Raw genomic sequence first — 13,865 nt, forward strand, 5'->3', positions numbered from 1 at the left:
CTCCCTCTCTCCGTCTCCCCTTCTCTCTCAATCTCTCTCCATCTGAGGCATTCTCTTGCTAACTGGCAGTTTGATGCTGTTTCGTTGCTGTTGCTGTTGTTGTCGCTGAGCTGGTTTATTTGTTTGTCCCACGACAGCGACAGCAGCAGCCATAGCAGCAGCAGTAACAACAACACCACGAACGGAACGGAACGGAACGACCGGCACGACACAGCATTTGACGCAAAGTTAATGTCACTTGACATGTGTCATTTGCAAAATGGGTAACCTCGACGCTAACTCAACTTCCGGTATGTTAAAAAGTTTGCGGCGCATAAAATGACTTCCTTGTTGTTACTGCTTTCCTGTTTACGAGTGTGTATACGAGAGTACTCGTGTGCGTGTGCGTGTGTATGGCTGTGTGAGTGTATTGGCAATAACGTCAAGTGTTGTTGCAAATATTGAGAGATGTGTGTGCTGACGTTGCCCTTACACTCACACACACACACACACACACACACACACACACACACACACAAACACATATACACTGACACGCACGCGCACTCAAGCGCCTACAAGTATGCGTAAGTTTCAAATTGGGTTTTATGTTAAGTTTTTCCACGAAATGCGCTCAGCTATTGAAATGAAGAAAACTGTAAAACTTCCACGAAATCTCAGTCCTAATGCAGCTTTCAACTTTCGGTTGAAACACGCAACAATATGACAGACTACTAGCCTGTCTTAACTCACAGTCCCCAATAGCGATTTGTCTGAGACTAAGCCATATTACTACTGATGTCTCGAACTGCAGCATATATAGATCTTAAGCGATTTGTGCTCCATATGCTGACAAACCAGCTAAGTGTAACTCACGGAAGACGATCATAAGCATTTACTTTTGAGTGAAAATGTGCATATTTCGTTAGCAGATATAATTATGAGTTGTGGCGATTAGCCAGACTAGCCAGTATCGCAGACTAGACTAACGTAACTCGAGACTCTTCTGGACAACTGGCTTGAAATTTGTACTCATTATTCCTTAAGCTGTAAACCAGAAATTATCTATGATTGCCCTGGATTTCTAACATGAACTCCCTTATTTATCTTGATAATGATTGCTGTTGTTCGACTTGATTTTTGTTGCTGTCATTAAGCTGTTTAGAGATCTCTTTGTCACTCAAACAGATGAACTTGAACAGATAAGCGCAGAAGTTGATTAGAACCAGAACTCAGTACATATAGCGGCCGCAAATCTTTCAGCCCTTTAACATATATGTGGTTTTACGCGTGGCAACTGCAGGCAGTCCTCTAAGGTGGTAATAAAAACCAAATGCCTGATGGCCAGATAGAACGTAACGAGCATTTTTGACACAATACATTGTAAATATTGAAGAAGGCGCCGGCGTGCATAAAAAGAGACCTAAACTATGGCATAAAATCTATATGAGCGCCTAGTGTCAATGGCTCCCCGTGTCACATGTTTGCGTGCGCGTGTGTGTGTGTGTGTGTGTGTGTGTGTGTGTGTGTCTGTCACTTCTGCCGTCGGCATAAAAATTTATCTACACTTCAATATCGCAAAGCACAATTTGTTACAAATCTCTGCTCAAATTCAATAAACTTTACCGCATTGTGTGCGTCGCAGTCGACGCTTGGTCGCGAATGTGTTACGTGATATCTGTGTGAGTGAGTGAGTGTATGGGTGTGTGTGTGTGCGAGTGAGTGTGTGGGGGAGCAGTTAAAAAACACGCTGCAAAGTCGTTAAGTACTTTCTAAAAATACATACAGCAACCACCATACACACACCCACAAATATGAGCAAGGGCATTCATTCTTTATGTATGCATATGTGTGTGCGAGTGTGTGTGTGTGTGCGAGTGTGTGTGTGTGAGTTGGGTTATTGGGTGGCACTTTGTGCTTGTGCAAGCGTGACTCGCACGTCTAAGCGCTCCTCCATCTGCAAACCAAGCTGGAACTTTGGAGCTGCTGCAACACTTGAATCGATTGAAAGCGTCGCTCCCTCCTCCCTCCTCCCTGCCCCCCCCCCCCTGCTCCCTATTCACTGTTTCCTGACTCGACTGGCTCGACTGACTGAAATGACGTCGGAAGTTTTATTGGTTTTGCACACGTCAACGAAATGTAATACACACACACACACACTCGCACTCACACTCACACACACTCGCACACACACACACACACACACTCACTCGCATGGTATGTAATGCCATTACATGCATGCCTGAGTCCCATGCTCATGGGTCGTCGCCGACAATGTTTTTGTAACATGACTGTTTGTTTTTAAAGTTTTAATCACTGTCAATCGATAGCTACTTATCATGGGTGTACGATGTTTATGTGTGTGTGTGTGTGTGTGTGAGTGTGAGTGTCAGCTAAAAGCCTTTCCATCGCATCCATAGCCGAGCCCTTGGTGCCTTCAATTGACAGTTGTTGTTGTCATTGTTGTTGCTGTTGTTGCTGTTGCTGTTGCTGATATTGTGCAGTGGCGAGAAGAAAAATCCCAAAACACGGCATAGTGTTCGATTTTATTTTGTATTTTGTGTTTCGCATTTTGTATTCTTTTTTATTTTCGTACTCTACTGCTCTCTTACTTTGTGCAGTGAACAACATGGTTAAGTCGTGGCGGCAAAACTGTCAAGCGCACCAGTAACGACAACAGCAACAGCAACACCAACAGCAACACCAACAATTACAGCAGCAACAACATGCTGACTACTATAGCGACACTTTTGCAGTTTGAATTTTGCCAAACGTTACGGCCAAATGGCGTAAACATGTACAAAATACATTGGTGTGCCAAAGGGAGGAAAAAAATAGAAAAAAAAGAAGAATTCAAAATCAAAGAGAGAAAAAATTGAAAGAAGAGTGAAAAAAATTGATAAAAAGCTTTGGCGTTGACTTTGTCTGCTGTGCCAGAATGCCTCACTGGCTCTTACAGTTGTTGTCGTTGTCGTTGTCATTCTTGTTGCTGTTGTTGTGATTACTGTTGTTGCTGCTGAAAAATATTTGAACAGGCAACGGCAACGGCACGGGCATCGGCATCGGCAACTGCAACGCCGCAATGTTTTTGGCTGCTTTGGCGCGTTGCGACATGCCATGGAGCCCTAATCGCAGTTGTTGTTGTAATGCTGGTGGTGCTTGTTGTTGTCAGCATCAGCATCAGCATCAACGCCGCTGCGGTTGCTTGGATTTTTTCATTTTTCATTCACTATTTTTTTATCCTTCGCTCTTTTTTTTCATTTTTTTTTTGGTAAAACGCACTCATCGATTGACCGCCAGCTAAAATGCTTTTATATGTATATGCATGTGTGTGTGTGTGTGTTTCCCTTTTTGATACTCGAAATGTGATAATTGTGTGCTCACAGACTCGTATATATATTTAGATAAGTATAGCCGATTTTACGTACCACCAACCGAGGGATTATGCACACACAAAAGGACGATATAGACTCTTAAAAAGCAAGTATCAATAACACTACAACTACAGAGCTATTTCATAGTACGAGGATTAATATGGGCTTATAGAAAAATCGAGGAGTGCTAGGCAATACCTTAAGCTACCTTTTCATGACTTATTTACTGGCGATATTGTCCAAACTTATCAGTTGCAGAAACCAACATTATTATACGAAGAACTGATACCGTTTTTGTCTAAACAACCCGTATTTTATTTACTTTTATAGTTTGCTCTGTCAAAGGAGAGAATGCCTTCATAAAAACTCATTGGTAAAGCTTTAGCAATAGATAAAGCAGCAGAGCTATGGCCACCATTTCCCATTGTCGGCTTTCCTATTGCGCGAGTATACGGATATGGTTCTTCCATTCAATTGCTTTCTTGGCCTAATACAACGACAACTATAGTACTACTAAAAATAATTTGGAGGTGCACCTGGCAGTTCTCATAATTCTTAAACTTAAGCAAACTTTAAAATAAAATTACTAATGCGAAACAATTTATCGTTGCAGCACTCCTCATTCGCAAGCTATTGTTATTGTAAAAACTATTATTCGACATTTTAGCAGGTATTTTTCGATTTATTCAATTAGGTAAACAATTTATTTTGAAGTCGCATTAGTTCAATGAGGATTCAAACGAAATTCCATTTGTTCATGCAAACTAATTGCTGAGAAATCGATTCTGATTTAAAAATCCAACGCTAAATGAAACGAAAATTCTTGTTCCAACGTGGGAATCTGATATATAGGAGGTACTTGTAAGTCTTTGAAGAATCCCTTGTGGCAGCTTGAATTTGAAGTTGCAATGCAGCTGGCGCCTATGAGAATCGCGGAGAGGCTCACAATTACAAACTAATTATAAACAAATAGAATAGGTATACTCTGCTTTTAGAGTGCCTGACTATTCTGTGGCCAGCTGGCAAATGCCGTCCTGCCGTTGCGTGATGTGCAAGAGTACACTTAGATGGGGCGTTGTCTTCTCATCCGTAACGCCAACAATTGGGCCACACCAGCTGTGTGACCTGCCTTTTTGTTTCAACCACACTTGCCCCACAGATACTCGTACACATGCAAGTATGTGGTTGTGCTCCCTATGTATGTATATGTGAGTGTGAGTGAGTGTGAGTGAGTGTGTGTGTGTGTGTGTTTGTTTATGTAATGTGTGCCAGAGCTTGGCAGAGGATTTGTACTTACGTAGGGTGCAGTGTCTGCCATTCCAGCCCTGCGAACAGACGCATGTGCCATTCTTGCACTGTCCGTGCTCCGAGCAGCGGGCATCGCATGGCAGTTGATCGCATAGATTACCAGTCCAGCCGGAGTTGCAGCGACACTTGCCCGACTCACAGACACCGTTGCGGCCACAGTCCAAGCTGCAGACAGCTGTGGAGCAGAAAAAGCGGAATGCGTTATAAATAAATAAGGGCTTATGGTCTTCTAAGGGCATGGGTATGGGCAGAGGGAGGGGGCGGGGGCGGGGGGAGGCCAGGGGTGTCCTTCCTAACTATATACACATGCTCGCACATATGTAGATATATAAATTTATATATTTGTACATATGCGCGTTTAAATTCATTAAAGTATTGTTGCCAACGTGGCGTATACGCATTGTAAAAAGCTTCGCGAATTGCTCTTTGGATGGCGGATGCACCATGGCTGATGGGGAGCGGGGTGTTCCGGATGGTCGGAGGTTCAGAGGTTCAGAGGTTCGGGGGTGTGAGTCTGAAAGCGAACGAGTGAACCATAAAAATAACATTATAAATGTTACATTTACGTGGTGGCATCGCCAACTGGCAGTCTGTGGCATACTTCGCCAGTCAGCGCCCAACTCGCAGCCCTTAGACCCGACCCATCCGCAGCAATACACCCCACTCCACCACCCCCAATGGTGTGCCTCTTCAAGCTCAACTGGCATGTTGACTGTGTTATGCATGACTTTTGGTCTGCCAGCCATTCAGCCATTCAGGCAGCAGGCGTAAATTTATTTTATTTCCTGCGTACTTTGGCCTCAACAACAGCAATAACAACAAGAGGAGCTGCAGCGGTACAACAACAACAACAACAACAACAGCACAAATAATATAAAAAAACTGTATTAAATAAATAAATAATGAATTTTTATGAACCCCTGCTTCATTACACGCTGCCGGTGCTAAAAAGTTAAGCAAATTAGGCGTGCGTGCCTGTGACGAGAACGACAAGGACGATGAGTGCGATGGGAACGATGGGAACGTTGGGAGCGATGAGCTCGACCTGGCCACCATCGCACTTTACAGCATGGGCCTGAAGAGCCGGGAGAGCCCTTTGTTCTCCAGCCAGCTAACATTATCGTAAGCTGCATGTTTTATTGGACCGGTGTCGGTGTCGGTGTCGACGTCGGCGTCGGTGTCTCGAAATTATTATGGACCACAGGATGCGGTAAGCAGAACAAACAGCAGCAGCAGCAGCTGGGGAGGCGCAGCAGTTTTTGATGTCGCAACATAAATTTAGTTCTCGCTCATAATCAGAAATTTCGCTTAATTGAGGCGTGTTTTATGCGGCGTATGCGCAACATCTAATTTGCCCAACGGCTTAGCCGCAGTTATAAAAACCACATGCCTTCGCATCGCGCACACACTTTACTCAACACTCAGCCAGGACGGCTAATAAAAATTGTATGTACTCGCAAGTACATATATACTTACATACATACATAAGTATAACTGCATTAGTTATATGATGTTTCGCCTCACTTTACGAGCCACATACTCGTGGAGTTCAAGCATCTCATCGCATCATCCTTCAGAGGCATAAAGCCTAACAAAGTTGGCGACAACCTCAATCACTCGCTGATTACTTGGCACAGGTTTGGCGGCAGATTTTATGGACCGCCCGATAATAAAGCCAAAGCTAAAGCAGCCAATCTGCATATGAGCTAGTTTAATGCTTGATTTCAACAAATTAAATATGATAATGATTCATTTGGAATATGAAAAACATTTACGGCCACTCTCACGAGTTGACAAACTAAGTACTTTCTTGAACTGAGCAAGTTCTCACTAGAAATGGTTCCAGTTCTTCTTAACCATTGATTGTGCAAGCTGCTCTTTGTTATGAAGAACTTAGTTAATAATGTACATGAAATAGCTATGAGTTCCCACAGCAATGAGATAATAAATAAGATAATGAAATGAAGAGCTCTTCTTTAATTGTTGGGCTTGCAGTTCAAGCAAAAAGAAGCTTGATTGGCATTTGATTGACTTTTAATGTACAATTATTTTCTGGTAAGTTATAATTTCATGGCGGAACTCAAACTGGATAATTGAAATCTAAGTATTTTCCTAAACTAAGCAAGTTCTCACTAGAAATGGTTCCAGTTCTTCTTAACCATTGATTGTGCAAGCTGCTCTTTGTTATGAAGAACTTAGTTAATAATTTACATGAAATAGCAATGAGTTCCAACAGGAAAGATTTATTGAAATGAAGACCTCTTCTTTAATTGTTGGGCTTGCCGTTCAAATAAAAAAAACTGCAGCGTTTCAATTCTCAAAAGACACGATTGGGAAATAAGCTTTGGCATTTAATGTACAATTATTTTCTGGTAAGCTATAATTTCATAGCGGAACTTAAACTAGATACTTGAAGTCTAGAAATAGTTCAGTTTTTATTAGCTATAGATTGTGCAAGCGCCCTTTGCCCTAATTAATACTTTAAATACAAAAAAATAGTGATTAGGCCGCTTCTTTAATTGTTGGGCTTGCTGTTCAAACAACAACGCTATTTCCTCAAGGTACAGATACAGTGGTAGGTACGATTGGTAAATACGAATTTGTTGGCAGTTCATGACTAAACAATTATTTTCTGGTAAGCTGCATAATTTCAGTTAAATAATAAACGGTTCGAGTTATTATTTCGAAGGCTTGCGGGCTGAGCTAGAAATGCGATTTTTAATGTTCAATCACAAACAATAGGGAACAATGGAACCAAACCCGTTTACTTTCAATTGCCTTCCATTTAAAGCTATGGGATTGTTGGAATTATTAAATTCGCATTCAGCTTTAACATTCTATCAATCACAGTACTCAGAGTGTGATTCCTTTTTCTATTCGACCGGACTCTGTATGCTGCAGTTTTTGTGTACATAAACGCTTTCAGCTGAAACTACTGCTGATTCAATCAGAGCACAGCGCACAGCGCACATCTAATCGAATATGCAGCTCACTTTGTTCAGCACACACACACACACACAATCATAGACACGCACACATCTACACATAAGGCGCAAATAATTATTACTTTCGCACACACATACGAGTACTTCGTAGCTGGATGTTTGTTTGCATGTACTTTCCATTTATTGCTGTTGTGTGTGGAATTGAAATATCATTTGTACTTCAGCATGTTCTGGCCAACACCTGCACAAAGCGCAATAAAAAACAACAACAAAAGGCAAGTGGCAAGAGGGTACATCCACTGAGAAACGGAAAACAGTTCAAACACACGTACAAATCTAAGCAGTTTATTTTACTGTTGCTGTTCTTGTTCTTGTTGTTGTTCTTGTTGTTGTTCTTGTTGTTGTTATTATGATTGTTGTTATGGCTGGAAGGCGAGTGCATTACAAGCCGCTGGTCATGCTGAAAAATGGTTAAGGTTTGTTTGAGGTGGGGGCAGGACAGGTCATTCTGTTTATCATCGTCATCATCATCATCAGCATCAGCATCTTACACTTTTTCTCCATTCTAGCACTTACCTTGCGAACAATCTGGTCCAGTCCAGTGCCGTTCACACACACATTGTCCCGTTTCCAAGTCATAGGTGCCGTGCTCCGAACAGCCAGGCAAGCATTGATACACTTGCTGATCAATCGTTCCGCAATCCTCTCCCTGCCAGCCGGCCTTGCAATAACATTGGCCGGCCACACAAGTGCCATGGCCCGAGCATAATGGATCAAGGCAATCGTCTGCATTTTTATTACAGTTGTTGGGTTGTGTTGTGTTTGTTGTTGCATCGGGAGGATATGGTTTAGTTGTTGGTTGTTGGTTTTTTTTTTTGTTTTTTGGGTTGGAGTTTGTGTTGTGTTGATACATAGAAAAATACAAAACGTTGTTAGTAGCATGGCATAAAAAATACACAATATGTACAGCACAAGACACACGCCACACGCACACATACACACACACACACATACATAAAGCGAGAGTGAGAGAGAGAGAGAGAGAGAGAGAGAGGGGGAGAGAGTGAGAGTCGGCGGAGCAGTGAAGGCGCTCAGTTTGGTTTCGTTTGGTTCGTTGGCTTGCCATGTCTTGGCAAAACAAAAGCCCGGCACGAACGTTGCAAGGCAAAGGCGGAGCCCGGTGGAAGCGGGTGGCATCGGGGTAGCGGGGCAGCGGGGCAGCGGGGTAGCGGGGTAGCGGGCAGCGCACATGACATGATTAGTATGTTAGACACGTACGAAAGTGGTCATTAAAATGAAATTCCAGTTTAGTTGAAGTTGGTAATTTTGCGCAGTTGTTGCAATTTTTTGTGCCATGCCTGTGTGTGTTCTATGTGTGTTCTATGCTACGGGTTTTTGTGTTTTCCTTTTTTCTTCGCCTTTCTCTCGTTTGTTTTTCGCAGTCTCTGTTTTTGTATGTGTAGGGAATATGCTTTCAACATATGAATTCGATTTTATACGTTGACTGTTTGCTGTTTGTTTTGTATGCCAAGGGTCCGGACTCTTACACACACACACACACACACACACACATACTTACAAATGCTTCCAACGAAATCACACGGCTTACAAAATGCACGCCTCTACATGTTCGTGTGTGTATGTTAGGGGAAACATTAAGCATAAAAACGTTGGCAACACAACCAGAGAAAGAGATAGAGACAGAGGAGGAAAAGCGCCGAAATATGTGTGTTGTGTTTTATAATTTTGGTTTCATTTTCTTTGCACTTTTTGTTAAGTGCACTTTTTCTGGCTTTTCTCTGCCGCGTGAGGAACTAGACGCAGCCAATTGGCTGATTCAGCGCGAAGAGATGGCTTTAAAAATATTGTTGCCTACTTATCAGCGCATCTTTGCCCGGCCACTCATCGCCTACTTTTGCGTTAACGCTTTTGCAGCTCGACCAAGCAAATACTAGAATAGCTTATACGACTTAAACGATAACTAACTTCTGGCCACTGGCTAATCATTTTGAAGCACTTGCTAAGAGTTTCAATGCGGGAGCTCGCCTTAAAGTGCCGCAGGACACGCACACAAATGCACACACACAAACGCACAGATATACAAAGAAATTGTATATAGTGGAAAAAATATGCCGTTAGTGAAATTCCTGTCATTTCATTCAATTCCTCATTTCCTCTTTGCCAACTTAAAGAGACCATGTCAGCGATGGCGGCGACGGCAGCAAAAGCTAAACGCTGCCGCACATAATAACTGAAATATTTTGCGTCCACTTCGACGCGTCCTCGCCGCAGCATTTTCCTCGGCACTTCGCTTGCTTATCAGCTTGTGTCAACATGTCGGGACGGGAGGACTGGGAGCCCAAGCACAAGTTTAAGCCCATGTCCATGTCCGTGCCCGTGTCCGTGTCCGACCGCCCGAAATTGCAAACAAGGCAAATAAATAATTTTAGCATTTTTATGCCAAGTCAGCAGCACTCAGTCACACACACACACACACCAATACTCACTCAGGCTCTTATATTTATATATGTATATATAAACTTACGTTGATCGCAGTACGGTCCTTTCCAGCCGCGCTCGCAGTGACACTCGCCCTCAATACAACGGCCATGGCTGGAGCAATTTGGCACCTCGCACTCGCCCACCGGAATGTCGCACTCTGCGCCCTTCCAGCCGTCCTCGCAGTGGCAGACGCCACCTCCATAGTGGCCATGAGCCGAGCACAGTACCGGACAAACGCCTACGAGACGGCGAGAGTGGCGATGACGATGGCGATGGCGAGGGCAAGGGCGCAGCACAAAGTGTGGCAAAATGAGAAGAGCAAATGAAATGGTTGGTATTAAAAAGTGCCAGACAAGAGTGAATGGATGTGAGGTGGGAAAGCATAGAAAGTAGGGATAAATTTCGAACAGAGGGAGGGGGTGGGGGAAGTAAATGGCACAGCACAGTGGAAGATATTGAAGGGCAAGGCTGCAACAATTTGCACAGGAAACTAAAACAACCGAGCTTACCAGCTTAATTAACTTTTGTGATGCTAATACAGAAGTGCTAGATGGGGAATAAAAGTGAGCTGGACTATGAAATGCAAGTAGAAACGTTTTTCAATAATAAAACGTTTCTTTAAAATAAAAAATACAGCTAATTCATTTTCCAAATGGTTTCTTTCTAAACAAACGAAAGGGGTAGCCCGACTATTGAATGAACAAGAAAGTTACCCTCCTTACCAGCTTAATTAACTGAATTAACTGATGATAATGCAGAAGTACTATACTAAGCAGGGTGAGAAAAGGAAGCTTGACTATGAAAAGCAAAATGCTTGCATTTTCAAAAAATACAGTTTATGCATTTTCCAAATGGTTTCCTTCTAAAAAAAAATGAAAGAGTAGCCCGACTATTGAATACACAAAAAAGTTATGCTACGAAAAGTGATTTCTTTCCACTAATCGGTCGGGAGGAGGTTATTCAAACAACGGACATGTGTAGTTAATAACTGACAGTATTGCTAGTCGGTCGCCTTCTTTTCCACTGTGCAAGAGCAGCGGAGGGGTTGAGCAGATTAGTAGCCAAAGCTGCGAGCTGATGGCCAGTCAGAGAGAGTGGTAGAGAAAGAAAGAGAGAGAGAGAGAGAGAGAGAGAGAGCCCGGAGCTTAGACTAAGGGCTAAGGGCTGGGAGGCCTTCGGTTTTTGGGCAGCAGCAGCAGCGAAGTGCGCGCCAAAGCAAAACAAATAAAACAGGTGATGTTGACAGCTCAACTTTTGTGGAAGTTTTTAATTTAAATTGCAGCTGTAGCAACCGAATGAATCATACAGTGAGAGGGAGAGAGGTGGGGGCGGGGGGTAGGAGGAGGGAAATAGGTAGTAGCTGAAATATACTCACTCTTGGAGCAGTCCACACCCTGGTAGCCATCGATGCAATCGCATTTACCCAAATAACAGCTGCCACGGCCAGAGCAATCGTTCGGACAGGTGGTGCTCACGCCCTCGGCCTCCTCGGCCAGCAGCGACACGGAATGAGCGACTAGTTCGTCATTATAGACAGATATGAACCACAATCCGGTATCCAGATACTGCAGAAGCGAAACATTCACCGTCATCGTGTCCATGTCGAGGGCGGGCAGGCCGCCACCATCGGCCGCCGAACGTTTCTGCAAGCCATGATGACCGGCACCCATGCGTTGTATATGAACCTTGGCGCTATCTAGGGGCGTCTCCACATCAAAATATTCCCCGGATTCGGAATAGGCCTGCTGCTGCTCATCACTCTCCTCGTAGCTGTTGTCCGAGGGCTTTGCCAGTCTACGCTCGTGCGATCCGCGTTGTAGCTGCTGCTCATCGTACATGTCGATCAGAGTGCTGGGATCCTTGTGGGCGACTGTGGCATTCACACTGCGGCGATGTCGCAAATGGCTGTCCAATCTGCCGCCCTTGATGAACTCAACAAAGTCGTGTTGCGTCACCGAAGGCGCCACATTGCGACGCGAATAGACGGCGAAGTGAGCGCCCCAGGGCAGAGTGAAGTTGAAGCGAATGAATGCCGGATGTTTGTTGCGAAATTCGAGCGTCCAGAATTGATAGGCCGGTATGTTGGCATGGTAGAGCTCATTAAATTCCTTCAGCTCGACTACTTGTGGCCATTGACCGCCGCTCAAGCCCACGCCCTGCTGCTGACCCTGGGCATGATGGCCGCCCAGACCGCCGGCGCCTGCATGCTGTTGTTGCTGCAGCAACAAATTGTGCTGCTGGCCAGCGCCTGAGATGAGACCACCCCCTCCGTATGTCAGTTGGTCCTGCAGCTGCGTATTGGTGGCGTCTTGCGGGGTCAGCGGTTGGTTGATGGCATGCGGTTGCTGCTGCTGCAGCAATAGCTGCTGTTGTATGCCCGTTGCGGTGGCACCGCCCGCTCCGCCCATCCCCAAGCCCGCCAACCCGATACCAATCCCAATGCCGTTGCCATGGTCCGATGTGCTGGTCTGTATGGATTCCTCTGTGGGGTAGACCGTAGCGCCTGACTGCGCCTTATCGTTCGACTTGCCCGCCCCACCGCGTAAATCGTGCGGCTGTGACTTGACGTCTTGGACTAGGATGCAATTAGTGCTGTCCAGGTTCGGTTTCATCGAACTGACTGCTGCAAAGACAGAGAAAGGAGAAAGGAGAAAGTTAGCGACACATCTAAATTAATGATCTGTAAATATTGTGTTGTGTCGTTTAAGTATTTTCGAAACTGCTCCTGCCCCTAGAAGGCCTCCCAAATGAAACCAAAGACAAACTCAGAAAGTAATTTTGTCAATTCTTTCCCTTGTTAATAAATTGGGAAGCACTTGCTAGCTAGGCAGTGCACCAACTAATTTGAATATTAATCACAGAATGGTTGTTTGAATAGATTTCTGATTGACAGGCAGTGGTTTGATTGCAGACCCGTGTTGGGGGTGGAAGAGTAGGCGCGTGTCACGCGTCTATCTCCAGCGTGTGCCTGCGTGGCTTGGCGTGAGTGCCTTCGTTTTAGCATCTTCTTGGTCCTGGCCAAAAATGTGCGCCATAAATCGAGCAGTGCAAAATTTCATCCATAAATCTTAATGGCACATTTGGCGCTCGGCACGCTTCGCCAATAGCAATAATGTTTAGTGTGTGCGTGCGTGTATGTGTGTGTGTGTGTGTAGTGGTGGAGTTGGCTGTGGTGTTGGCATTGGTAGTAGTGGTGCTGCTCATGTGGCTCCACTCGCCACCAGTCGCCGCATACGCAGCTGCTGCGCTCTTGGCACACGCTGCACTGCACCAAAGGCGAATGCCCGTTTTTCACACATAAATTTCGGCATCATATTTTAACGCCATAATAATATGCACGCGCGTATAAATCAAAATCACACAGACACACACACACACACACACACACACACAGACACACATGCTCGTATATATGGCGTGCAAGGCAAGCACCACAAAAACCACATGCGTTGCACACTTCTACATACAGAGTCGCAAAAACACGCACACAAAGTGCCAGTTGTTAACACGTTTGCATTTTACAAGAGCTGACGACGCCGATGTCGATGCCATCGCAGCTCCATCCATGGGCTATCGTTTATCGATAACTGCTGCAATTTATGGCCGGCTGTGAAAAATTGGCATCGCTTCCTCCTCCTAAGCGGATCGTCGCGGAGAGTCGAAAGCGAGGGCGAGGGCCCATCTCGGCACCACTTTTTGTACACATTTGTCGCAACGAATTTGAAACGGAAATGGAGCTTCGTTTCAAATCGCATCC

At 44.6% G+C, this 13,865-nt stretch overlaps 1 protein-coding gene across 2 annotated transcripts in view; it reads right to left on the reverse strand.

Annotated features, from left to right (window-relative positions):
- Positions 1-13,865, reverse strand: part of LOC115629343 (teneurin-a) — a 208,077-nt gene that overhangs the window by 49,177 nt on the left and 145,035 nt on the right. For both annotated transcript variants that reach the window (XM_030525793.1, XM_030525792.1), the window contains exons 7-10: positions 11,484-12,731; positions 10,152-10,346; positions 8,183-8,392; positions 4,651-4,836 (exon numbers count right to left, since the gene is read on the reverse strand). In XM_030525793.1, the coding sequence (XP_030381653.1) occupies positions 4,651-4,836; positions 8,183-8,392; positions 10,152-10,346; positions 11,484-12,731 (1,839 nt within the window). The remainder of the gene's footprint in view (positions 1-4,650; positions 4,837-8,182; positions 8,393-10,151; positions 10,347-11,483; positions 12,732-13,865) is intronic.

Source organism: Scaptodrosophila lebanonensis, unplaced genomic scaffold (assembly GCF_003285725.1).
Source record: "Scaptodrosophila lebanonensis strain 11010-0011.00,11010-0021.00 unplaced genomic scaffold, SlebRS2 tig00000142-arrow-arrow-pilon, whole genome shotgun sequence".
Classification (NCBI taxonomy): domain Eukaryota; kingdom Metazoa; phylum Arthropoda; class Insecta; order Diptera; family Drosophilidae; genus Scaptodrosophila; species Scaptodrosophila lebanonensis.